Source organism: Malaya genurostris, chromosome 2 (genome assembly GCF_030247185.1).
Source record: "Malaya genurostris strain Urasoe2022 chromosome 2, Malgen_1.1, whole genome shotgun sequence".
Lineage (NCBI taxonomy): Eukaryota > Metazoa > Arthropoda > Insecta > Diptera > Culicidae > Malaya > Malaya genurostris.
The window spans coordinates 100,739,979-100,759,218 of record NC_080571.1 but is presented as its reverse complement, the minus strand read 5'-3'; the positions used below and the strand labels follow the sequence as shown (position 1 = coordinate 100,759,218).

At 37.5% G+C, this 19,240-nt stretch overlaps 1 protein-coding gene across 1 annotated transcript in view; it reads right to left on the bottom strand.

Annotated features, from left to right (window-relative positions):
* LOC131428398 (odorant receptor coreceptor) overlaps positions 1–13,858 on the bottom strand; it is a 40,741-nt gene extending 26,883 nt beyond the window's left edge. Inside the window, exons 1-5 of the mRNA XM_058592333.1 lie at positions 13,460–13,858; positions 6,122–6,560; positions 5,844–6,004; positions 5,403–5,501; positions 5,143–5,260 (exon numbers count right to left, since the gene is read on the bottom strand). Coding sequence (XP_058448316.1) covers positions 5,143–5,260; positions 5,403–5,501; positions 5,844–6,004; positions 6,122–6,560 — 817 coding nt within the window. The 5' untranslated portion in view covers positions 13,460–13,858. The remainder of the gene's footprint in view (positions 1–5,142; positions 5,261–5,402; positions 5,502–5,843; positions 6,005–6,121; positions 6,561–13,459) is intronic.
* Between the last annotated feature and the right edge of the window lie 5,382 nt (positions 13,859–19,240).

The window sequence follows — 19,240 nt, the reverse complement described above, 5'->3', positions numbered from 1 at the left end:
GTGTGTGTGACAAATAATGTCACTCAATTTTCTCAGAGATGGCTGAACCGATTTTCACAAACTTGGATTCAAATGAAAGGCCTTGTGTTCCCATACAAAGTTCCTGAGTTTCATATGGATCCGACTTCCGATTCCGGAATTACAGGGTGATATGCATCAAAAACAGGAAAACAATAGTCATCCACGTTTCTCAAAGATGTCTCAACCGATTTTCACAAACCTAGATTCAAATGAAAGGTTTTATGACCTTATACAATTTTCCTGAGTTTTATTTGGACCCGACTTCCGGTTCCGGAATTACAAGGAGATATGTGAAAATGCATGAAAAAATATGCAATCAATTTTCTCGGAAATTTCCTAACTAATTTTCACAAACTAAGAAGCAAATAAAAGGTCTTGAAATTAAAAAAAACCGAAGGGTTGATCCAGATCCTACTTCCGATTCCGGTATTGAAGTGCGATTAGTGAAAATTTTCAATTTCATGAGCATTTTTCCAAAAGCGATGGCGAAACGAGGTGCACATTTTTATAAAACTTACTGCTAAATTGATCTAGTTAACAGATGTTATTAGTTAGTGAATATATAAAACTACTTTGGAACTACTAGTCCGCGGTTTCCGCTTCCGAAAGCACCGATAATAGTAAAGAAAATCTTCAAAAACGGAACTTCCGTCGATTTCTCAGCAACGGTTAAGCCGTTTTTCACGATTCATGATTCATGATTTAAACAAACTGTGAAATTTCATTCTAATCCGACTTCCGGCTCCGAAGTTATAGGGCAAGGAGTGTCATAACATTCAAATTCAAAATGAAGATACAGAGGAACGGGTATAGCGTTATGGGTAAGTCGATGCTTTTCACGCTGCCCAGCTGGGTTCAATTCCCAACCCCGCACATAGGGCCAGAAAACTTTTCTGGCCCGAAGAGGTGAATGACAACAAAGTTAAAACCTCTATAATCGAAAAAAAAAACGATGCAAAACTGGTACGCGACGGTACGTGCGGCTTTGCTCCATTCACAGCGTGCTTTGATCAATTTTGTATAGCGTGCGTTCAAGAACCATAGGGTAAAGAGTGTTTAATCATTTAGTGCGACGATGCAAAATAAAGAAAACTTCATATCAACTTGACATAATTGTTTACAATTTGAAAAGATTATGTTAGTTTATACCCAAAGAAAGTTTCTTATTCTATTCAAGATTGAACAAAAAATTCTTCGCAAAATCTTCTGGTGATATTTTTGAAAATATAAGTAATATGAGAAAGGCATCATTACATCACTAGGTGTATTAAAACAGGTTTTGTTTTCGATTCGATAATATTTTGAAAATTTAAAGTTTTCGTAGTTTCCGTGTTTTTGCCTTTCTCATATAGAAAGGTTATGCAATCACTTGAAAAGTCGACTAGTAAAAATTGGCCCAGAGGGCCAAGTGTCATATACCATTCGACTCAGTTCATCGAGCTGAGCAATGTCTGTGTGTGTGTCAAATAATCTCATTAGGTTTTCTCCGAAATGGCTGAATTGATTTCGACAAACTTAGATTCAAATGAAAGGCTCATGGTCCCATAAGTAATTCCTGAATTTCATCCGGATCCGACTTCCACACTTCGGTAAAGTGTGTTCAATATTGTACACCGTCACTTAAACCGGCGAAACAAAAAACGTAAAAAAATCATTATCAGTAGGAAACTAAACAAACCGATTCCGGCTATACTGGTTCCCGGTATCCAGTTCCGGAAGTACCGGAAATAGTGGTCATATATACCAAAATGGATCTCACTCACTTTTCTCAGCGATGGTTTGACCGATTTCCACAAACTTACATTCAAATGTAAGGTCTTCCGGTCCCATACGGAATTTCTGAATTTCATCCGGATTCGACTTCGCGTTCAGATTTTATAGGGTAATGTATGTTGAATATTGTACACCGTCACTTAAACTTGCGTAACAAAAACCGTAAAAAATGTTGTAAACTGGACTCAAAACCGTTATTCCTAATCTTAGGCTCAAATGAAAGGTCTTATGGTCTTATCAAAAATTACTGCATATTTTCGGATACAACAAACATTTAAATTGTCATTTAGAGTGCGATGGAAAAATTGTATGAAATCTTTAAAATTTGAATAAAAACTAGTAGAGTTTGTACAATCGATGCTCAACATGCGGGCCACCCGCCGGGTATTCGTTGCCTGGGGAGTTTCTCGCGGACCCATTGATACGTAGAATTGTCATCTGGAAGACACTCGTGTTATATTCAATCCACCGACCATTGCCGATCGCCAGCTGCAGGCTGAATGTGCCAGAATCAGCCATTGCGATCGGAATACGTCACTACCCTAATGATAATACCCTAGTTTTAAGTTAGTCGTTAATCAAGATTAGAAAATACCCTTGGCATTTTAGAGCTTAAGCAGTGTGCCTTTAAATATGTTATTATTGAATAAAAAAATAGCAGAGTTTGTACGTCATGTTAGTTGGTGGCCGTACGAGCCGACTTCGATTATACCGGTTCTCGGGTTCCGGTGCCGGAAGTGCATATGATAGTAAACCCACTTCGTTTTCTTAAGGATGACCTATGCGAGCAAAGCACTGTTTCATTCTGTATGTTATGCACAAACAATCTCTTGGTTTCTTTCAAAAATCGAAGAGAAACATTTTGAATAGAATACCACAATAATATAAATGAGAAAGGCATCATTACACTACTAGGTGGAATAAAATAGGTTTTTTCTATTTTCTTTACAAAAGATGTTATTGAGAAATTGATAACTTTTGAACCATAAGATCGATTCTGCTAGTTTTTGGACATGATATATAAAAATATTTAAACTTTCAAAGCAAAAGTCTTAAAATTACATAGTGAACATTGGCCTACCTACCATGAAAACCGTTAAAAGGGTATACAAATGACGTTCTAAAACACAAAACTCCAACTTTGTACTATTCACATTTTTTTTTAAACTGCAAACATTTCTTAACAAAATATCCACAAATTAGCGGAATCGGTTGAGTGGTTCAAAAGTCATAAACAAAAAACATACATTGCCAATTTTTGGATATATTATTTAAAAATGGTTCAGCTTTCGGAATAAAACTTACAAGGATCAGCCCCATGGGGTTGTTCGAGCCATTGATGTGGAACAAGGCAACCAAAATTCGACATTTTCAATTAATCGTCACACTTTTGAATCCGCAAATGCACGAGAGTCTGCTTAGTCTTTATTATGAATCAACACCGAACACGCGAACCCAAAATATAGACTATATTTGTCATGATTTGTATTTGTTATTTAGACGGCGAAATTACATCAATAGCCCAAATGTATGCAATTATATGTTTGTACATTTTTGCCATACAGATATCGATATTTAAGTTTCTTTTCGCCAAGCTTGTGTTCAAGTTTTGTATGCAAGTAGTTATTTTTATAGCGTTTCTCTTCCATCCATTACTACCATTCTGCGATTTCGGTTGAAGCGATAAACTTTTTCTCATTATCATTCAAGTTCATCTTATATAAATAAGAAATTAATCTTATGCATTCAAAATTTACCCTGAGGTAGTTGTCAATTTCTCAGGCGAAACGACATAACATGGGATTTCATCCAATCTTTCATGACACAAGATCAGGGCATAGCAATTAAAGCTTCAAATCGTTTTATGGAACTTTTTGTCTTGCTGTTTAGCAACAACCTACCTCTAGCAAGCTACGCGTAGGACAGAGTTACCATATTCACAGATTTTTCTGTAAAACCACAGATATTTTTACCTAATTTGCCGCACAGATTCTGTGTCACAGAACACAGATTTTATTAAAATTCACAGATTTCTACAGATTTTGATGAATATTTCATAAAAATGGCAGATTTTCTAAATGTTTTTCACAGATTTTCACAGATTATGATCGAAAATATGCAACACAGATGGCACACAGATTTTTCAAGTTGAAACACAGATTTTAAAATGGCAACTCTGGCGTAGGACTGAAACGTTAGCTATAATTTTGCTTATATTTATAGCTTCGCGTGCTTCCAACAGCTTCGCTTTTGCATCGATTGACCAATCAGAGCGCTGCTTTCCCTTTGATATATCGCTTACTCCTTCAAAACCGTCGACTATGGCAGGGAAATCCGGTATGCCGGAGATTTTTTTTAGACAAAATAGAACACTTCTAGCTATTAATCAACATTTCAATGATATACAATTAAAAATACATGGCTATGAACATTCAAATCAATACGTAGAAATATTTCCAATCAAATGGTGACATGATATTAATAATTGATACAAAATTGACTGAGCTGTAATTGTTCAAAACCTGACCACATTTTTACATGTATTTTTCTTGAGTTTCTAGTTTGCACCCCTATATAGAAAACAAAAATGTGTTCCACATTGAAAGTTTTGTGTAATGAATGTAAAAACGGCCCATCATATGACTATTTTCGAAACGGATGTGAAGAGTAAGTGCAAGAAAATGTAGTTTGCGCTCGTTTCAAAATCCAAATCACCGAAGAATTTAAAACCATTTCTTCCAATGGGAAGTGTGACAATAGCTTCAATAATCATTTTAAAACATTTCACAGTTTGGTTCAGGTACGTTGTAAGATGTTTAAAATAATGGGGTAAAGGGATGAGCTGGAAATAGGAGCTCAGATGAAATAGGGAGCGGTTACCATACTACGAATTGAAGAAAGTGCATGCCGCCTTGAGTCGTTTTGTGCTTTGTCATACTGAAAACGTGTGCAAAATTTTATCCGAATCGGAGTTTGTGAAGTCTGTTGGTTTACTAATTATTTCTGGAATTGCTCGTATGGTATTCTTTTAAATTGTGTTGCCAAAGCACCGAATTTATTTTGTGATAAACGAAGCTATTTACATAGTTGAACAGAAACTGCTCGAAATGCACAACTCAATCCCGTTTAATCTTACAATCTTCGATAGTTAACTCGCTATTAGCAGGTCGACAGTGAATTGAAAGTTTTCCCTTTGTCGCTGTCGATTGGAAGCCAACCGAGGTGCAAAAAAGCTTTCCCCATTGGGTCTGCTCTGTATGAGACAGCTCCCTTTTTATCGCAATTTTTTCTCTTAACTTTCGATAACAAGGTTTTCATCCGCCGTTTGTCTACCAGTGCCGTACTTACCTTCATTAATGATCAGTTCCGATTTAGATCCGGCGGAAATGGAGCGGAACATGGCTGCGGAGTTCGGTCGGAAGGTGTCCAGTGTGGATGAGATCTCCATAAGCGGGCGCAGTATTCCCTGTACGGTGGAAGGAACACAGAATGAGTTACAGTTGGAAATTTTTCATCGAAATGAAAAACTATGAAGATTGAAATTAATATTATGGCCTCGGATGGGTCGACTTGAAGCGAACTAAATCCCGTGACCCGGGTTGCTTTACCTTTAAATGGCGCAGTTGCTCGCAGGTGAAGATCAGCCACGAACAGAACAGAATGTCGGCAAGATTGGCGTGGCACAACGAGAACAGAAGGTAGTAGCTCTGGTGGGTGAAAAGGTGAAAATTGAATCATGAAAATAATCTATTTAAAGGAAAGCGGTAGCACGGTTGGAAGGATAATCCAACCGGGTTTGCATTAATTGCCAGCTTTTCTCGATTTAGCCCGCAATTTCCGCTTTCTTGTTACTGGTGATAACTATATAAATCTGTTGCATAATCTAATTGAATGTTTGCTGGCTGCCAGCATTTTTTTCGAGATCCTCCGTCGCGAAACTGAAACTTCATTTAGCTTTCGAGCAGCTTACAGACAGACGATTACGACATTTTGTTTTCAATTTCCTTCTTCTCTTCACCACAGATTTTAAAATGCTTTGCTATACTTGCCTGAAATAAGAAAGTGAATACGTATGGCACCCCACTCATTGCGTCCCACGGATACCAAGCCTTGATGGGCAGCCTCGGGATATCCACAGTGTAGGTTTCGTTGGTTTCCTTATCGACCATATTTTTCACACTGTCACCAAAGAACGTAATCGTAATCCAGGCTAGGAACAGTTAGTTAAGCAATAATAAAGAAGTAGAAGATAAATAGCCGCCATTAATCATTTCTTCGTTTCTACACACCAGGGGTTCGCAATTTAAACTTTCCGAATGTCACCTACCTACTACCGAAAATAATGTGGTTGCCATCACCATAACAAGTAGCTTCCGCATTTTGGCTAGCGAGATCGCATTATACCGGGCGTCCGATTCGGCAAACAGTGGATTGGTGTTCGGTTGATTCCAGATTCCCAGGGTTCGGTAAAAGCTGTCCGCGTTGGCAGCGAAGTAGATAAACTTCGTCAGCGAGTGGGTGAAGAACAGGGCGGTGATTGTGTTTGCCGTTAGCTCATTCACGTCATGCATGTTGAGCACCAAATTGACGATGATGGCAACAAACTGCAGAAAAATCATTATGAGGTTAAACCACGAATAAAGTTTCCGAATCAGAATCGGCCCGTCGATGTAGCGAAACATGAAATGTCCGAAACCCTGCATCAAGCGGATGTTGGGCATCAGATCCGCCACCAGACCGGTGTACTTCATGGGTTGAACGTTCATCTGGTGCGAGAATGAAAAATGGAAATGAAACGACAGTGAATTTTAATAATAATTGAAATCAGCAGAAAATATGTTATGAAATTCGATTTATAGCACGGTGTTGCCGGTGTAAGAGTGGTCGTGTGTTGCCTAGGAAACATCTATTACTCTTTTGTAGCTCCTAGTGTCAAGTATCTCTGCGTTGCTAATTAGGTTATACAGTAAATTGATTCAACCTCACAAAATGAAGTAAACGATGCTCAGTTTGACAGCTACCAGTGGTTCATTCAAATCAAAATGCGTATGATTGAGCATGTTGACAAATCACCTACTTTTGGGCTTACAGTGCATAACCCCTAAAATACCACTATCTGAATCGGAAAGAAGGTCAAAACCTGTTCACGTTCGGCATGTTAGTAAGGACGCGAAGCAGCTCATATTCATCAAAGTGAAACCATTCAATGTATCAGCTTATCATCTCATTTAGATTTAACTGAATGTTTATTTTTTATAATTGTAAATTAATTGATTTGCACAGAACAAAACAATACTATGCAAACTTAATTGCATTTATTTGATTACTAGCTGACCCGTCGAACTTCGTCTCGCCTAAAATTATTTGTTCGCAGTCATGTATTCGGATAGCAGAATTTTCGAACGACTAAGTGGTTAACGTTTCTCTCAAATATTTTTCTGATTACTTAACCTACAATCAACAGAATTCGACACACATTCGCTTTAGGCCAAAAAATGAAACATCATCAAAAATTAATGTAAAAATGGGAAATACTGCTGTTAAATAAAAATAGAGCAAATGAACAAATTGTCATCTCAGGATATATTTACAATTTGTATTTAGCCCAAGTAACCAAAAGTTGATAAAAAAGATTTTTCTTAAGCTGTATACAAAGCATTCTGAACAATCCGTTTTTGGGGAATTACCCTTACTTTAATGTTCACCCGACGTAACAGAGCAAACTTTGAAGCAGTTCCTTTTACTTTCTCAGAACTTGTTCTGTACGTTCAAGTTGCCAAAAAGTGCCACGCATACTTTAGAGCTCTAATAAAGTGGATATTTTTAGGTACTAAGGAACTTGGATCGTTTCGCTTACATTTTAAGTAGATATTGATCTTACTAATTTGAGCATTCTTCTCAGCACGGATGGCTTTTATCGTATCAAAAAACGCTCTCTAGCAACTCATCACACGATTCAGTCAGCGCCATCAAAGCGAGACGGATATCAGCAACATAAAACCGGCATGGTTCATTTAACATAGAATAGACACCAGTGCGAGAGCGAATTTCTTTCGATGACCCATCTGAGCATCACGGGTTAGTACGCTGCTGTGGAGTTTCACTCTGAAACAACAAACGGTCGCTCAGTCTCGTTTTGCGGTCCGATTCTATACGGGCAGGATAATTGCGATAGAATCGTTTTACTATTGCCGCTTATTATAACTATGTGCATATAACCTTTGTATAAGTGGTGCCTATGTAAATGTCTGTGCACTACACAAGAGTTTTGAAAGATTGTAATCTAGTATGAGAATTATCAAGTCGAATCATCGATTCTATTGTCAGCTTGCGATTCTCTCTTGGTAAATAATACACAGCGCCGATCATTGCAAAACTATATCTATTTTGGTAAGGGTCGTGAAATACTCAAAGTATGAGGTGGAGCGAATAGGTGTAGAAAAATTCTCTCAGGGTTCATGCATTGAGAGGCAGTGAATTCTTGTAGCATCATCTACCAGATTGACGATGTTGTATACAATGTAGAGAAATATTGAACTGCTCTCTGCCAAATTAACGGCTATCACCTACACTGCTTCTCTGAATATGAAATAGTTTCAATTTGTCTTGAATATTGATATCTAAATGCTTCTTATTATGTGCGCTTCGTGTTATATAAAGCAAAATACAAGAAGATTCTCTTACTTTGACCTGAGCGCTTCTACAGCACAATCTTTTCATTGATTGAACCAATATTATTCATTTCACTCCAATACACACAATTAGAACTTTTTCTTCTGCCTACAGCGAAACAGTTATATGGATTCCGCCAGTCATTTATGTCGTTTTCGCTTGATGCCTAACCTAACCCAGTTTCCACTCTAACTGCTGCAAAATCGTTTATTTGAAACCAGTTTTGAATCTAGTTTCAACGTTATTAAACTGACAATAAAGTCAGTTTCGAGTCTGATTTTTATATCGGGTTTACTCACAACCCCGTTGTTAAGTGCGAGCCCAACATAGTTTCGTGAAAAGTGTTTACTTGATGAAATTACCCTGAGTCAGTTTCAGTTTTACCAAGCGAAAACGACATTAGTAAGCAATAATTTTGATACCCAATTAAGCACGTGGCTCGAAATAAAGCATCACGTAAATCAAGTAACATATGCATTTAAAAACTTCACACAAAACAACTCGTTGCGCGCCAAAAGATTCTTTCAACGATCCAGTATTCCTTACTTCGGCGGCCAAACACTTATGCAACTCGTTATGCACCAAACACCTATCGATGATCTAGCAATCATTGGCGACCTTTTCAGTGGAAAATTCCATTATCCATACAAAACAATTTTATGGATTTTTCTCATTTTTCCGACAAGTTTTCCTAATTTTTTTGATGTACGAACCCGGTGGGGTAAAAACTGATCAAACAAAAAAAGAATCATGTAAATCCGTCCATCCGTTCTTACGTGATGCGATTACAAAGAATGATCTCTGCATTTTTATATATATAGATTATTTTTATTCGATGTTTTTAAAGTCGACTAGACTGTATTAAAATACATTTAGAATCGGGATTGTACCATGGCCTACTGAGTGAGCAGTAAGATTTTTTTACTGGCAATGTTCCATTTATTCCGTGAAGGTCTGAGGATAGAGGGTCACGTGTTGAGTTTTAAATCGACCACGTGGCTCGTTCAATTCCTTTTGCGCATCGTATTTCTCTTGTACTCTCTCGTATATAAGAAAACTGAACCGGGTTGCCAGCATACATTTTATTATTTTGATGAGAACTTTTATCACATTAATCTATCGTATGGGTTGAACATTACATGGATTCCAATGAACAATGAAAAAATATTCAACTTTCACAAAGATTGAATGTCTATGTGTTTGGCAGCCTTGTCGAGCCAATTTTATTCCTCTCTCCTTTTTCAGAATGCAATCAGGAAACCAAAACGAAAAAAATGGCGGATGCATTGAAACTGACTTTGTTTCACAGAAAAATACAAGACATTATTTTTATCGCGATAACATATATGTTTTTATGTACTAATCGCATCTAAACTAAATTATCTAGACTTTGTCACGGTTGATTTATGATACAAGCCTTCAAAGCCGAGATATTCGATGAACAAGTAGAGGTATGCATTTCCGAGCGTTCCAATTTTCAGAAGTTCTTCAGTCAGAAAAAGTACAACACGACCGCTAAACTCAATGAATCATTCTAAAAATTACACAGAATATTCTCAACTAAATTTCGAAGACATTTTCAGATGGGTTTTTCTATATTCTGCACCGTTTCCAAGATAATTTTATTTGAATCGGGAAAATAGCAAAAAACCTACCACTTTACGGTACTGTCCTCAGCCCTTAATGGCCAGAGATTCTTTCCCAACTTTTGGCACATGCCCCGTATACAACGAGTCATTCACCATACATGTTGTCGCGATAAAAATGAAGTGAATGTTATTTTTGTGAAGGTAAGTCGAAAGTCTGCCAAACAAGCGGTAGCTTTATTGGATTTTATGTAATGTAGTCAAACTTGTAACTGAAAATATCAAAAATTTCTTGGCCACATCGAGAGTCATTTTGCACATTTGCGAGAGAGCATGGAAAGAAATTAACGGATGGAATCAGGAAATAAGTGTTAATGGTGGGGAAAAGAGGTGGAAAGGGGGAGGTGAGGTGATAGTCAAGGTATACCAATGGGCAAAGGAGTATAAGTCGCTCTTTTCCGCTTTAGACACCGAACACTTAAGACGGTTTACTTAAACGTAGTGGAAAAAGTACAGAATTAGATTTCGACGAAGTTATTTCTGACAATCCAAATAGTGAACAAAGATTTGATAAGCCGAATTTGAGACGCGTCAGGTAACAAATTATGGCCCTGTTATTACAAAACCCTCATACCTCCCCTATACAACCTTCAGGACCCATTAAGTCCGAGCAGGAATTTGGGCATCAAGGTTAGGTTGAACACGTTAGTTCCCTAACGGACCCGAGCGAACAAACTATTCATCGTTTCCACCATCACTCGAAATATCGGTCAGCAGCAAAACGATTTACAATTGAACGAGCGTGAATCTACGATTACGTCGGCCGTGGATCAGCAGCAACGTCAACGACATCACCGATCAATAGCAACGTCGAAGCAGCCAGTACCCTTCCTCCCCGGTCACACACATACACAAATAGTAGGTAATAAATGTAAATATTGTAAAACAATCAAAAAGTGTTTCTGATCACGGTCCTTGAAGCCGACCTTGAGGATAAAGCCTCTCAAGCTCGAGCTAGCCATAGTAAAAGAGGCAGTTGAAGCCCGCCCCAGACGGTCCCCGTGGCTTGACCAGCGACTAGGGGTTTTGTCTTGGTCCTTCTGATTGAGAGAATAACAAATGGGATTGACATATATAAGCATATATGCTACCGCTTGTTTGGCAGCCTTGCTGATTTTATTTCTCTCTCATTTTTCGTTACGTTACCAGGAAACTGGAGCATAAAAAATTAAATCTTCACAAAAATAACATTCACTTCATTTTTATCACGACAACATGTATGGTAAATGACTCGTTGTACACGGAGCATTTTATGCACCAATCACTTTGAAGTTAAATTATCTAGACATTGTCAGGATAGATATTTGATATATGCTTCTGGAGGCGAGATATTCAATGAACAAGTTTAAAGACGGCGTTTTCAGCTATGCAATTCTTCCTTCAGAGAAAATACTTTCCCGACCGCTAAAGTCAATGGATCATTCTGAAATTTTCACAGAATATTCTAAACTAATTTTCTAAGAGATTGTCAGTTGGGTTTTTTTGATATTCGTCACCGTTTCTGAGAAAATCAGTTTTGAAGTGTGAAAATAGTTCTCTAAAACACACTGGCCTCAGACCTTAAAGCGAAAGTTCTTGCACACAGTGATGCTATTTCAGAACTGGCTTTTGAAGAGTCGATGATCCGTTCAGTTCGTAGAATGTTCCCTTCTTCATAATGCCGTCGGCTGGGTCGCAAATGAGTGGACTGGTGAGCTGTGGCCCTTTTAACACTCCAAATATCAAGCCTGAAAAAAAGTTGGAACGATAACTTCGAGCTGTCATAGCTAAGCTGTATTTCAACGAATCTCAAAAAATTTTACACCCTCGAATTTTGTGAACTTTGTAGATTGATTTAAAAACTTTGTAGGAGACGATTGGCAAAGGAAAACCAATGAAAATTTGATTTTTCCCGTTCCAGGTTTTTTTTCACGCGCCCAATATGCCCCATCTGCTTTCCAATTTTCTTTCCTTTGGCATAAACGTCGCATAGCAAATATTGAACACTTCAACTTTACCGAGTCATAAATTTGTTGTTAATCAACCGATTTACGAAATATGTTCACCATTGAAAAGGTACTATTTCCAGAAATAAAATTGAAAAAAAAAAACGAAAAATAGGGTTGTCTACCCAAAATTATAATGAAAACTGAAGATAGATGACCTCAGAAAAGATGAGACTTTTTACAATGATCGTAAATATCTCGAATTTCGAAGCGATGACCTATATATTTTTACACATCACACACACACACACACTATTTTCGCCCAACTACCATTCTTGCACTATCGAAAGAAAACCTTAAAAAATCGATGAATGTATAAATATATATGAATTTTTCATTTTTTTTCACATGTTTGTATATAACTCAAAAATTAAAGCGATGACATATAATCTGGTAGGAATAAAGAGAATTTCTATTATTTAGAAATTTTTGCCAAACAAAATCAAAACAAAAATTTTAAATTATATGACATACATTTTTTTATTATTTCATCTGGAAATTCATTATGAACAAAATTTACAACAAAAAATGAAACTTGGATTTCACTGATAATCTTAAAAATTTTGGTAAATATACCTAAACTCTAAAAATAATTATATTTCTGTTTCAACTTTTATGCACAACCCAAACGCAATTGATAACTACTAAAATTCTGATTTTGCCACCACATCCAAGGATGAATAGAACAACGAGATGTAGTAATGAAAAAAAATATCATGTAAAATCGGCCACGTTAAGCTAACCAATAAATGAGACGTCAGATACCTCTTGACCTATTTTTTTTAATATGATCAGTATCTAACGAGGAAAACAAATTGGAAAATTGACATGTGTAATGAAAACCGCGAAAGTGTTACCGTAGAGACGGGACTCGAACCCGTAGCTAACTCCTAACTGGGGAAATTATTTTGCCAATTAAACTACCCTGCATATGAAAACACGTGAAGAGAAAGTCGAATTGACTAGAAAAAAAACCAAGCATGCTTCGCTTTTGCATTTTTTCTTAAATCACGTCTAAAATATGTCCTATGCAAGACGTAGGTTTTTAATGATTTGAAGCGGTTGAAATGTTACTCGCTTGGCCCGGGAGTATGTTTTTTTTTGCTTTCAGATAATCAGAACAGCTGAAATCATGGCAGTTTTTTACGTCAGTTCGTGTTATCGGTATGTGATTTTGGATGCTTATCTATTCTTAGTAATATTTTTCTTTCACTTTTCATTTTTGCCTCATGGCCTCATAGCTTCAAGGCTGGAATCTGATCGGAGAAGAATAATAGGAAGTATCAATCTCTTAGTGGGAACAAGTCTTCACACCAATCCGGTATGAATATCAATTGTCTATAAGTTTAACTAGCAACTAACCTTGTGTTGTGATAATAAAAATCTGAATCACTTTCTTTATGGTATGCAGACTATCTTTTCCCTTCTGATTAATATTATAAGCACAATCCACTTTAGTTTATTTTCATAGATTTTTTAGTCCAACAACGCTAGTAATTTTTATTGAATATTTATTTTAACTTCTTAGAGTTATGCACATGAGGGTTTCAAATTTTCAATATAATTATCTGACCGCACTAATTTTTAAGCTGTCCAGAGCCAACATTTTCACACTCCATTTTCAGCAGCCAATCTATTGCGGCAACGGAAAAATCTGTTTGCTTTGGCACTCCGAACGTTCACCGAATGCTTAATGCAAGTCGCACTATATTTTGAAGTTCAATGTTTTCCAATATTCCTCCGGAAACACACGTCTTTCGAGTGGAACGTGTTTCAATCAATTGACGATTCGTTTCGAGACAAGGTCCTCCGCTAGTCCCCGACCACGAGGACAGTTGCCCTTGGGAGCAGTACGTGGCCGTACGTAATATGGTATTTCTACAGTTCCAGAAAGCTACGTACACTTGGAACCTCGCCATTCATTGGTCGATTCCTTACCAACAATTAGAGGAAAAAAGCAGGCCGCGAAGCAGCTGTTGTTTCACCGCTAAGCTGGATCAAAATTTCCCACCAGCTCATCTAAGCTATGAAAAATTTAATATCCCGTTTTTCACCCTCGCTTACGTGTCGTTCCTACCTGTGAGACACTGAGAAAAACACTACACCATGAAACTTTCTTATTTTTCTCTGTCTCGTTATCGCTTTTAATCTTATTAATTATTTATGTAAACACCGCTTTTCTTCACTTCCCGGGCATTCCACACAGACATGGACAAACCACAACAAAGTCCGAACATCGAGCCAAGCAGGGTGAGGATAGGAAATTTGCACCGTGTTGCTCTTTCCCGACGACACCAGACTTGACCTAGCCTGAAAAGTTACTTTGGTCATTAAACAGGAAAACCATTAGCCTGGGCATGCCAAAAGTTGCAATTGCTCCGATATCTAACACCATTTGACACAACCGGGTTAAACTTTAAACTAGTGTCGAGTGGCAGGATGACAAACCAGAACTTTCAAATTCACAAGTATTGATTTGCATTTAAAAAGTTTGAGTAGTACGGGATGCTGGAACAAAAATAAATCTGTTCAATTTCAACTGCAGATTTGCACAAGTAAATTATTAATTTCATTGTCCGCCATTCATCTTGTGCACCGGCGAAGTTTGTAATTATTGCAAACTCCTTCAAAGATGCAGTGGGTAACACAGTCTGGACAGAACAGCTCATCTCTGTTCCTGGTTCCAGCCAAGAATTGTGGAAAGAGACGGTTGCTCTGCTGAGATGATGGGAATCCATCCGTAAACTTACGCTTCGAACTTTCAAGATGCTGGTATACCACCGAGCCACATCAATTCTAATTGAAGGAAGCTTTATGGTCAACATTCACTACCCAGAACTTGGAAGTAGATCCGGAAAAGATCAATTATGAAAGATTCTTTCAAAACAATCGCTTGGCCGAACATTTAGTTTTGTTGCTAAAGTTTTACAGCTTACTAGTGTTATCCGGAACGATTATTCAGTTGTTGGTGTTCTATACAGAGAATATGCTCATTTTGTTTTGATAGTTCAGAGACATATTCAAGTTAATTGTTCACTGGCATGTCATTTTATTTGACGTAGACTATCGTCTAGAGGTGTAAATTCAAAATACGGAAAATAAGCAATCCAGGTTAAAAAAAACACCTACTTTTCTGCCAGATTTTCGATTTCATTGCACGTGCAGCTTTGAATATATTTCTACACATCGATTCAATCACAGTATGTATCGTTTCAAATCAGCACACATAAAATTACGATTTTCAGGGAGTAATATGAAACAATTAGTTTTGGTATCATTCATTTAATTATATTTCACCAAATGAGCAATTTTTGGTATTAGCTCCAGTCAATCCAGAATTTTATGACCTCAGAATCAACAATTTATGGCATATCAAGTGAAGTTTTTTTCATTTATTCTTCATTCTTTCTTCCTTTGGTTGCTTTAGAAAGTGCTCCTTTACAATGGCCCAGTATTCTTCAAATGGGCACAATTCCGGTGGAATTGAGGGGGTTCCGATCTTTCGGCAAGAAGTCAACATAATTCACTTTACTCTAATCTATCTCACCCTTCGTGTAGTGGCATGAAGCGAAATCCAACTAGAAGATTGTCGTGAGTCTTTAGGGAAGTGAGGAGCCGCTTTTGGAGACACTCTTCTGAATATAGGTATATCTTCCAAAGAATAAAATTACTTGAGATTATCAAAATAATCATTTTTTGCCTTACCCATACTGAAAGGCTATGCAATCACTGTGAAAACCGATTTCCACAAACTTATATTCAAATGAAAAGCTTTATAGTCTTCTGTTGTATATCATCCCGATTCGACTTCCGCTTCCGGAAATACAGGATAATATGCACCAAAAATGGATATACTACGTACTCACTTTTCTCTGAGATCGCGATACGGATTTTTACAAATTTAGATTCAAACAGAGTATCGGCTCTATCATCTGAGCTCTTATTTCTATCTCGTAACTTTAGACTACGTAATGCTTTAAAATGTTAATTTAAGTTTTTGTCACACTTTCCCGTATAAAAATGATTTTAAATCTTTCAGTAAACTAGTTGAAACTTTTTTGCCATAATAAACATTGAATGAATCCATAATGTTTTCCTATCAACAATAAAAGACAGTATAGTACTTGAAATTACAAATTTGATACAAGGTACAAATTTCACAACGGTTTTAAAACTATCGAACGGAATTCAATTTTAATTACCTGTTTTTTCATGCCCCTTCAATCAAAATTTGTTTATGAAGATATGAACAATAAACAACGGAAAAAACTTATGTTCAGAATGCTCAAAATTAATCCAAGTAGAGTGATTTCTCATTATTTTAAATTCATATATCATGATAATTGTAATATCACAATGGATGCAACCCAAGAACGAATCTTGTGCTTTATCCAACTAGTTAAAAGTGGTAAAGCTGGTTCAGGACCAACGAAATCATTCATTGCACCAGCTTTAGCCAACTCATCAGCCCATTCATTTCCAGTAAGACGAGAATGGTCGAGTACCCATAAGAAGTAAACAGCATTTGAAATGCTGAGTTAATCAATTTAAGTTCGACATGCGATCACTATATTCGACCGTGAATCATTCGAACTGAGTGCTTTCAAAGCTGCCTGACTGTCAGAACAAAAATAAATTCATTTACCACAGATTCTCTGCTGAAGTGCCGATTGAATCCCATACAGAATCACGTGGATCTCTGCTTTGAACACAGTGCAGTATCCACCAAGTGAATAAGACTGCTCTAGCCTCATTTCATGGCAGTCGATACTAGAATGGCCGTGCTATCTAACAGCGAACCGTTCGGAAAACAAACTATGTGTTCATCAAGTTGTCGATCCAAATAACCAGACAACCATTCCTCACGAAGAGGAGAGCTCTAGGTCAATAGAGACACAACGAAATCTATCACACAATTGCTCAACCGGCGAATTGAGAAGAGGTCGCCTAGTAGAAAATATGTGCAATAAGATTTTGTGCGAAATTCTACCACAGGGGATTGCCTAAAATGTGAACCACACCGACCGTGAACGGTCTGATACGGTCTGATCAAATACGAAGTTCTTCTCTACCGGGAAGTCTCCTCAGTCGTGTATCATCACATCCGCAGTAGTTCAGTTGGCAGAACGATTTCCCAGACCGATTCGATTTGTAACTGTCTCGGAGAGCTTGTGACGTCAGTTTTTGGATTTCGTTTTCTTTTCTTTTTTTTATCAGTCATAATTTCAGTCTTATTTTTCGTTGGGTAATAGAGAATAGTGCTGCCTTAGGTGTGTTTTCTTTTGGCGTATGTATGAGATCACTGGGAATTTTCTTTCGAGTGCTCGCCCAAAAGTAATTTTTCGAGTCATTTATGGTTTTGGTTTAAGTTGTGTAAGAGACAAAATAATAATTAAGTGATATCTAGATCTGTATTCTGGTCCTGAACACTGGATCTGGTTATCGAACAAGGTTTCTGGATCAGAATACTTAATCTGAACCTGGATTCTGGACTGAGATTCTTTATCCGGATATTGATGAACTAGAAGCTGAATTCAGTACTTGGATTCGGAACATGAATCTGGATTCTAGACCTGGACCGAGATTGTGAACTCCTGATCTTAACCTAGATTCTGAACCTGAACCTGAATTCGAAACATAGTCTTGGACTTGGAATTTGGAACTTTTGACACAGTTTCTGAAACTAAACTTTTTTTTTATTTATTTAAAAGATATTTTATTCAGGCCTATTTGCGTACAAGCTTTACGTGGCCGATTTAGCTGAGTTTTTAGATAAAAATTTTGTTGTATTGGATCTCGTTGTCACCTTTTTTCTAGGGGGAGAGGAGCTTCCATTTTCCTCCTGCGAGGATTGAGGGGCAGTTTGGTCGTGGTTCGTCTCGTCATCCATTGCCGTGGTATTGTTGTTGATTTCATTGCTAGTTGCTGTAGATGCGCCTTGTTGTACATTGTTTGCAGTTGCTGGTTGGTTGGATGGTAAGCTGTTAACTGCAGCTGGTGTACTTTGTTCTATAGGGTTTACGTTGGATGGTTTCGTTGAAGGGGATACTTCCCTGTTGTTGGTGACTGTCACAGGTGTACTGGGGTTGCTTGGGGTTGGTGTAAAGGAAGCACCGTTGTCCTTTGGTATACTTGTCTCCTTGTCCGGTTTATCACATGGCTTACTGTAGTGAACAGCTTTTTGGCAATATTGACATGTGGCCATCTGATTGTCATAGGTAACAAGTGATTTGCACGGTATTCTTGTATCCTGACCGAATGTAACCGGGGAAAAAATTCTTCCACTTTTCTTTTTCGATAGAGAGAATCTCTCCGTATTGGGACATAGTTGCGCGAATATAAGGATCGGGGACGCATGAGGGTAGATCAGGCACACGCACTTCTATAGCACTATCTTCCATATATACTGGAATGTTGTACTTGATATTTTCATGCTCTACATAGTGCACATTATTATTGTCTTTAGCGAATTGAATTGGATCCAACTCTTTATAAAACTGAATATATACAATATTATTGGTCTTATTGCATTGAAGTTAATGCACACGTTTAATGTCAAGATGCATTTTCTCCTTAAGCAAACCTTCAAGTTCTGTACTTGATTTCTTCTGTCCCGAACGTAAGCGGTTTTGGTTTATCGACTGACTTGGTTGAGATGTACGAGTGAACTGAAACTAAACTTTGAACCTAGATTGTAGACGCGAGTTTTGTGTTTGGATTCTTGACCGGTATTTTGCCCTTGGACTGTGCATTTAAACTGGATTCTGGACCTGACTTATTGACAGAGATTCTTAACCTAGACCAGAATACTGAACCCCCGGGCCCGACAAGTTTTCTAGATCTTAATACTGAATCTGGACATGGATTTTGAATCAGAATTCTGGCAGGAAAATTCTGAACTTGAAGCAGAAATCTGTACTTGGATTCTGAGCATGGATTCGAATTCTAGACCTGAACCTAGTTTCTTGACTTGAACTACTGCCGTAGATTTTGGGTCTAAATCTGGAGCAGGATTCTTTATCAAGATTTTTTACTCTTATAATTTGATATGTACTTTAATCGTGTACTTGGAACTTGATCCTGATTTTGGATTCCGAACCTGGACCTGGATTCAGGAACAGAACTCTGGACTTGGATTCTGGG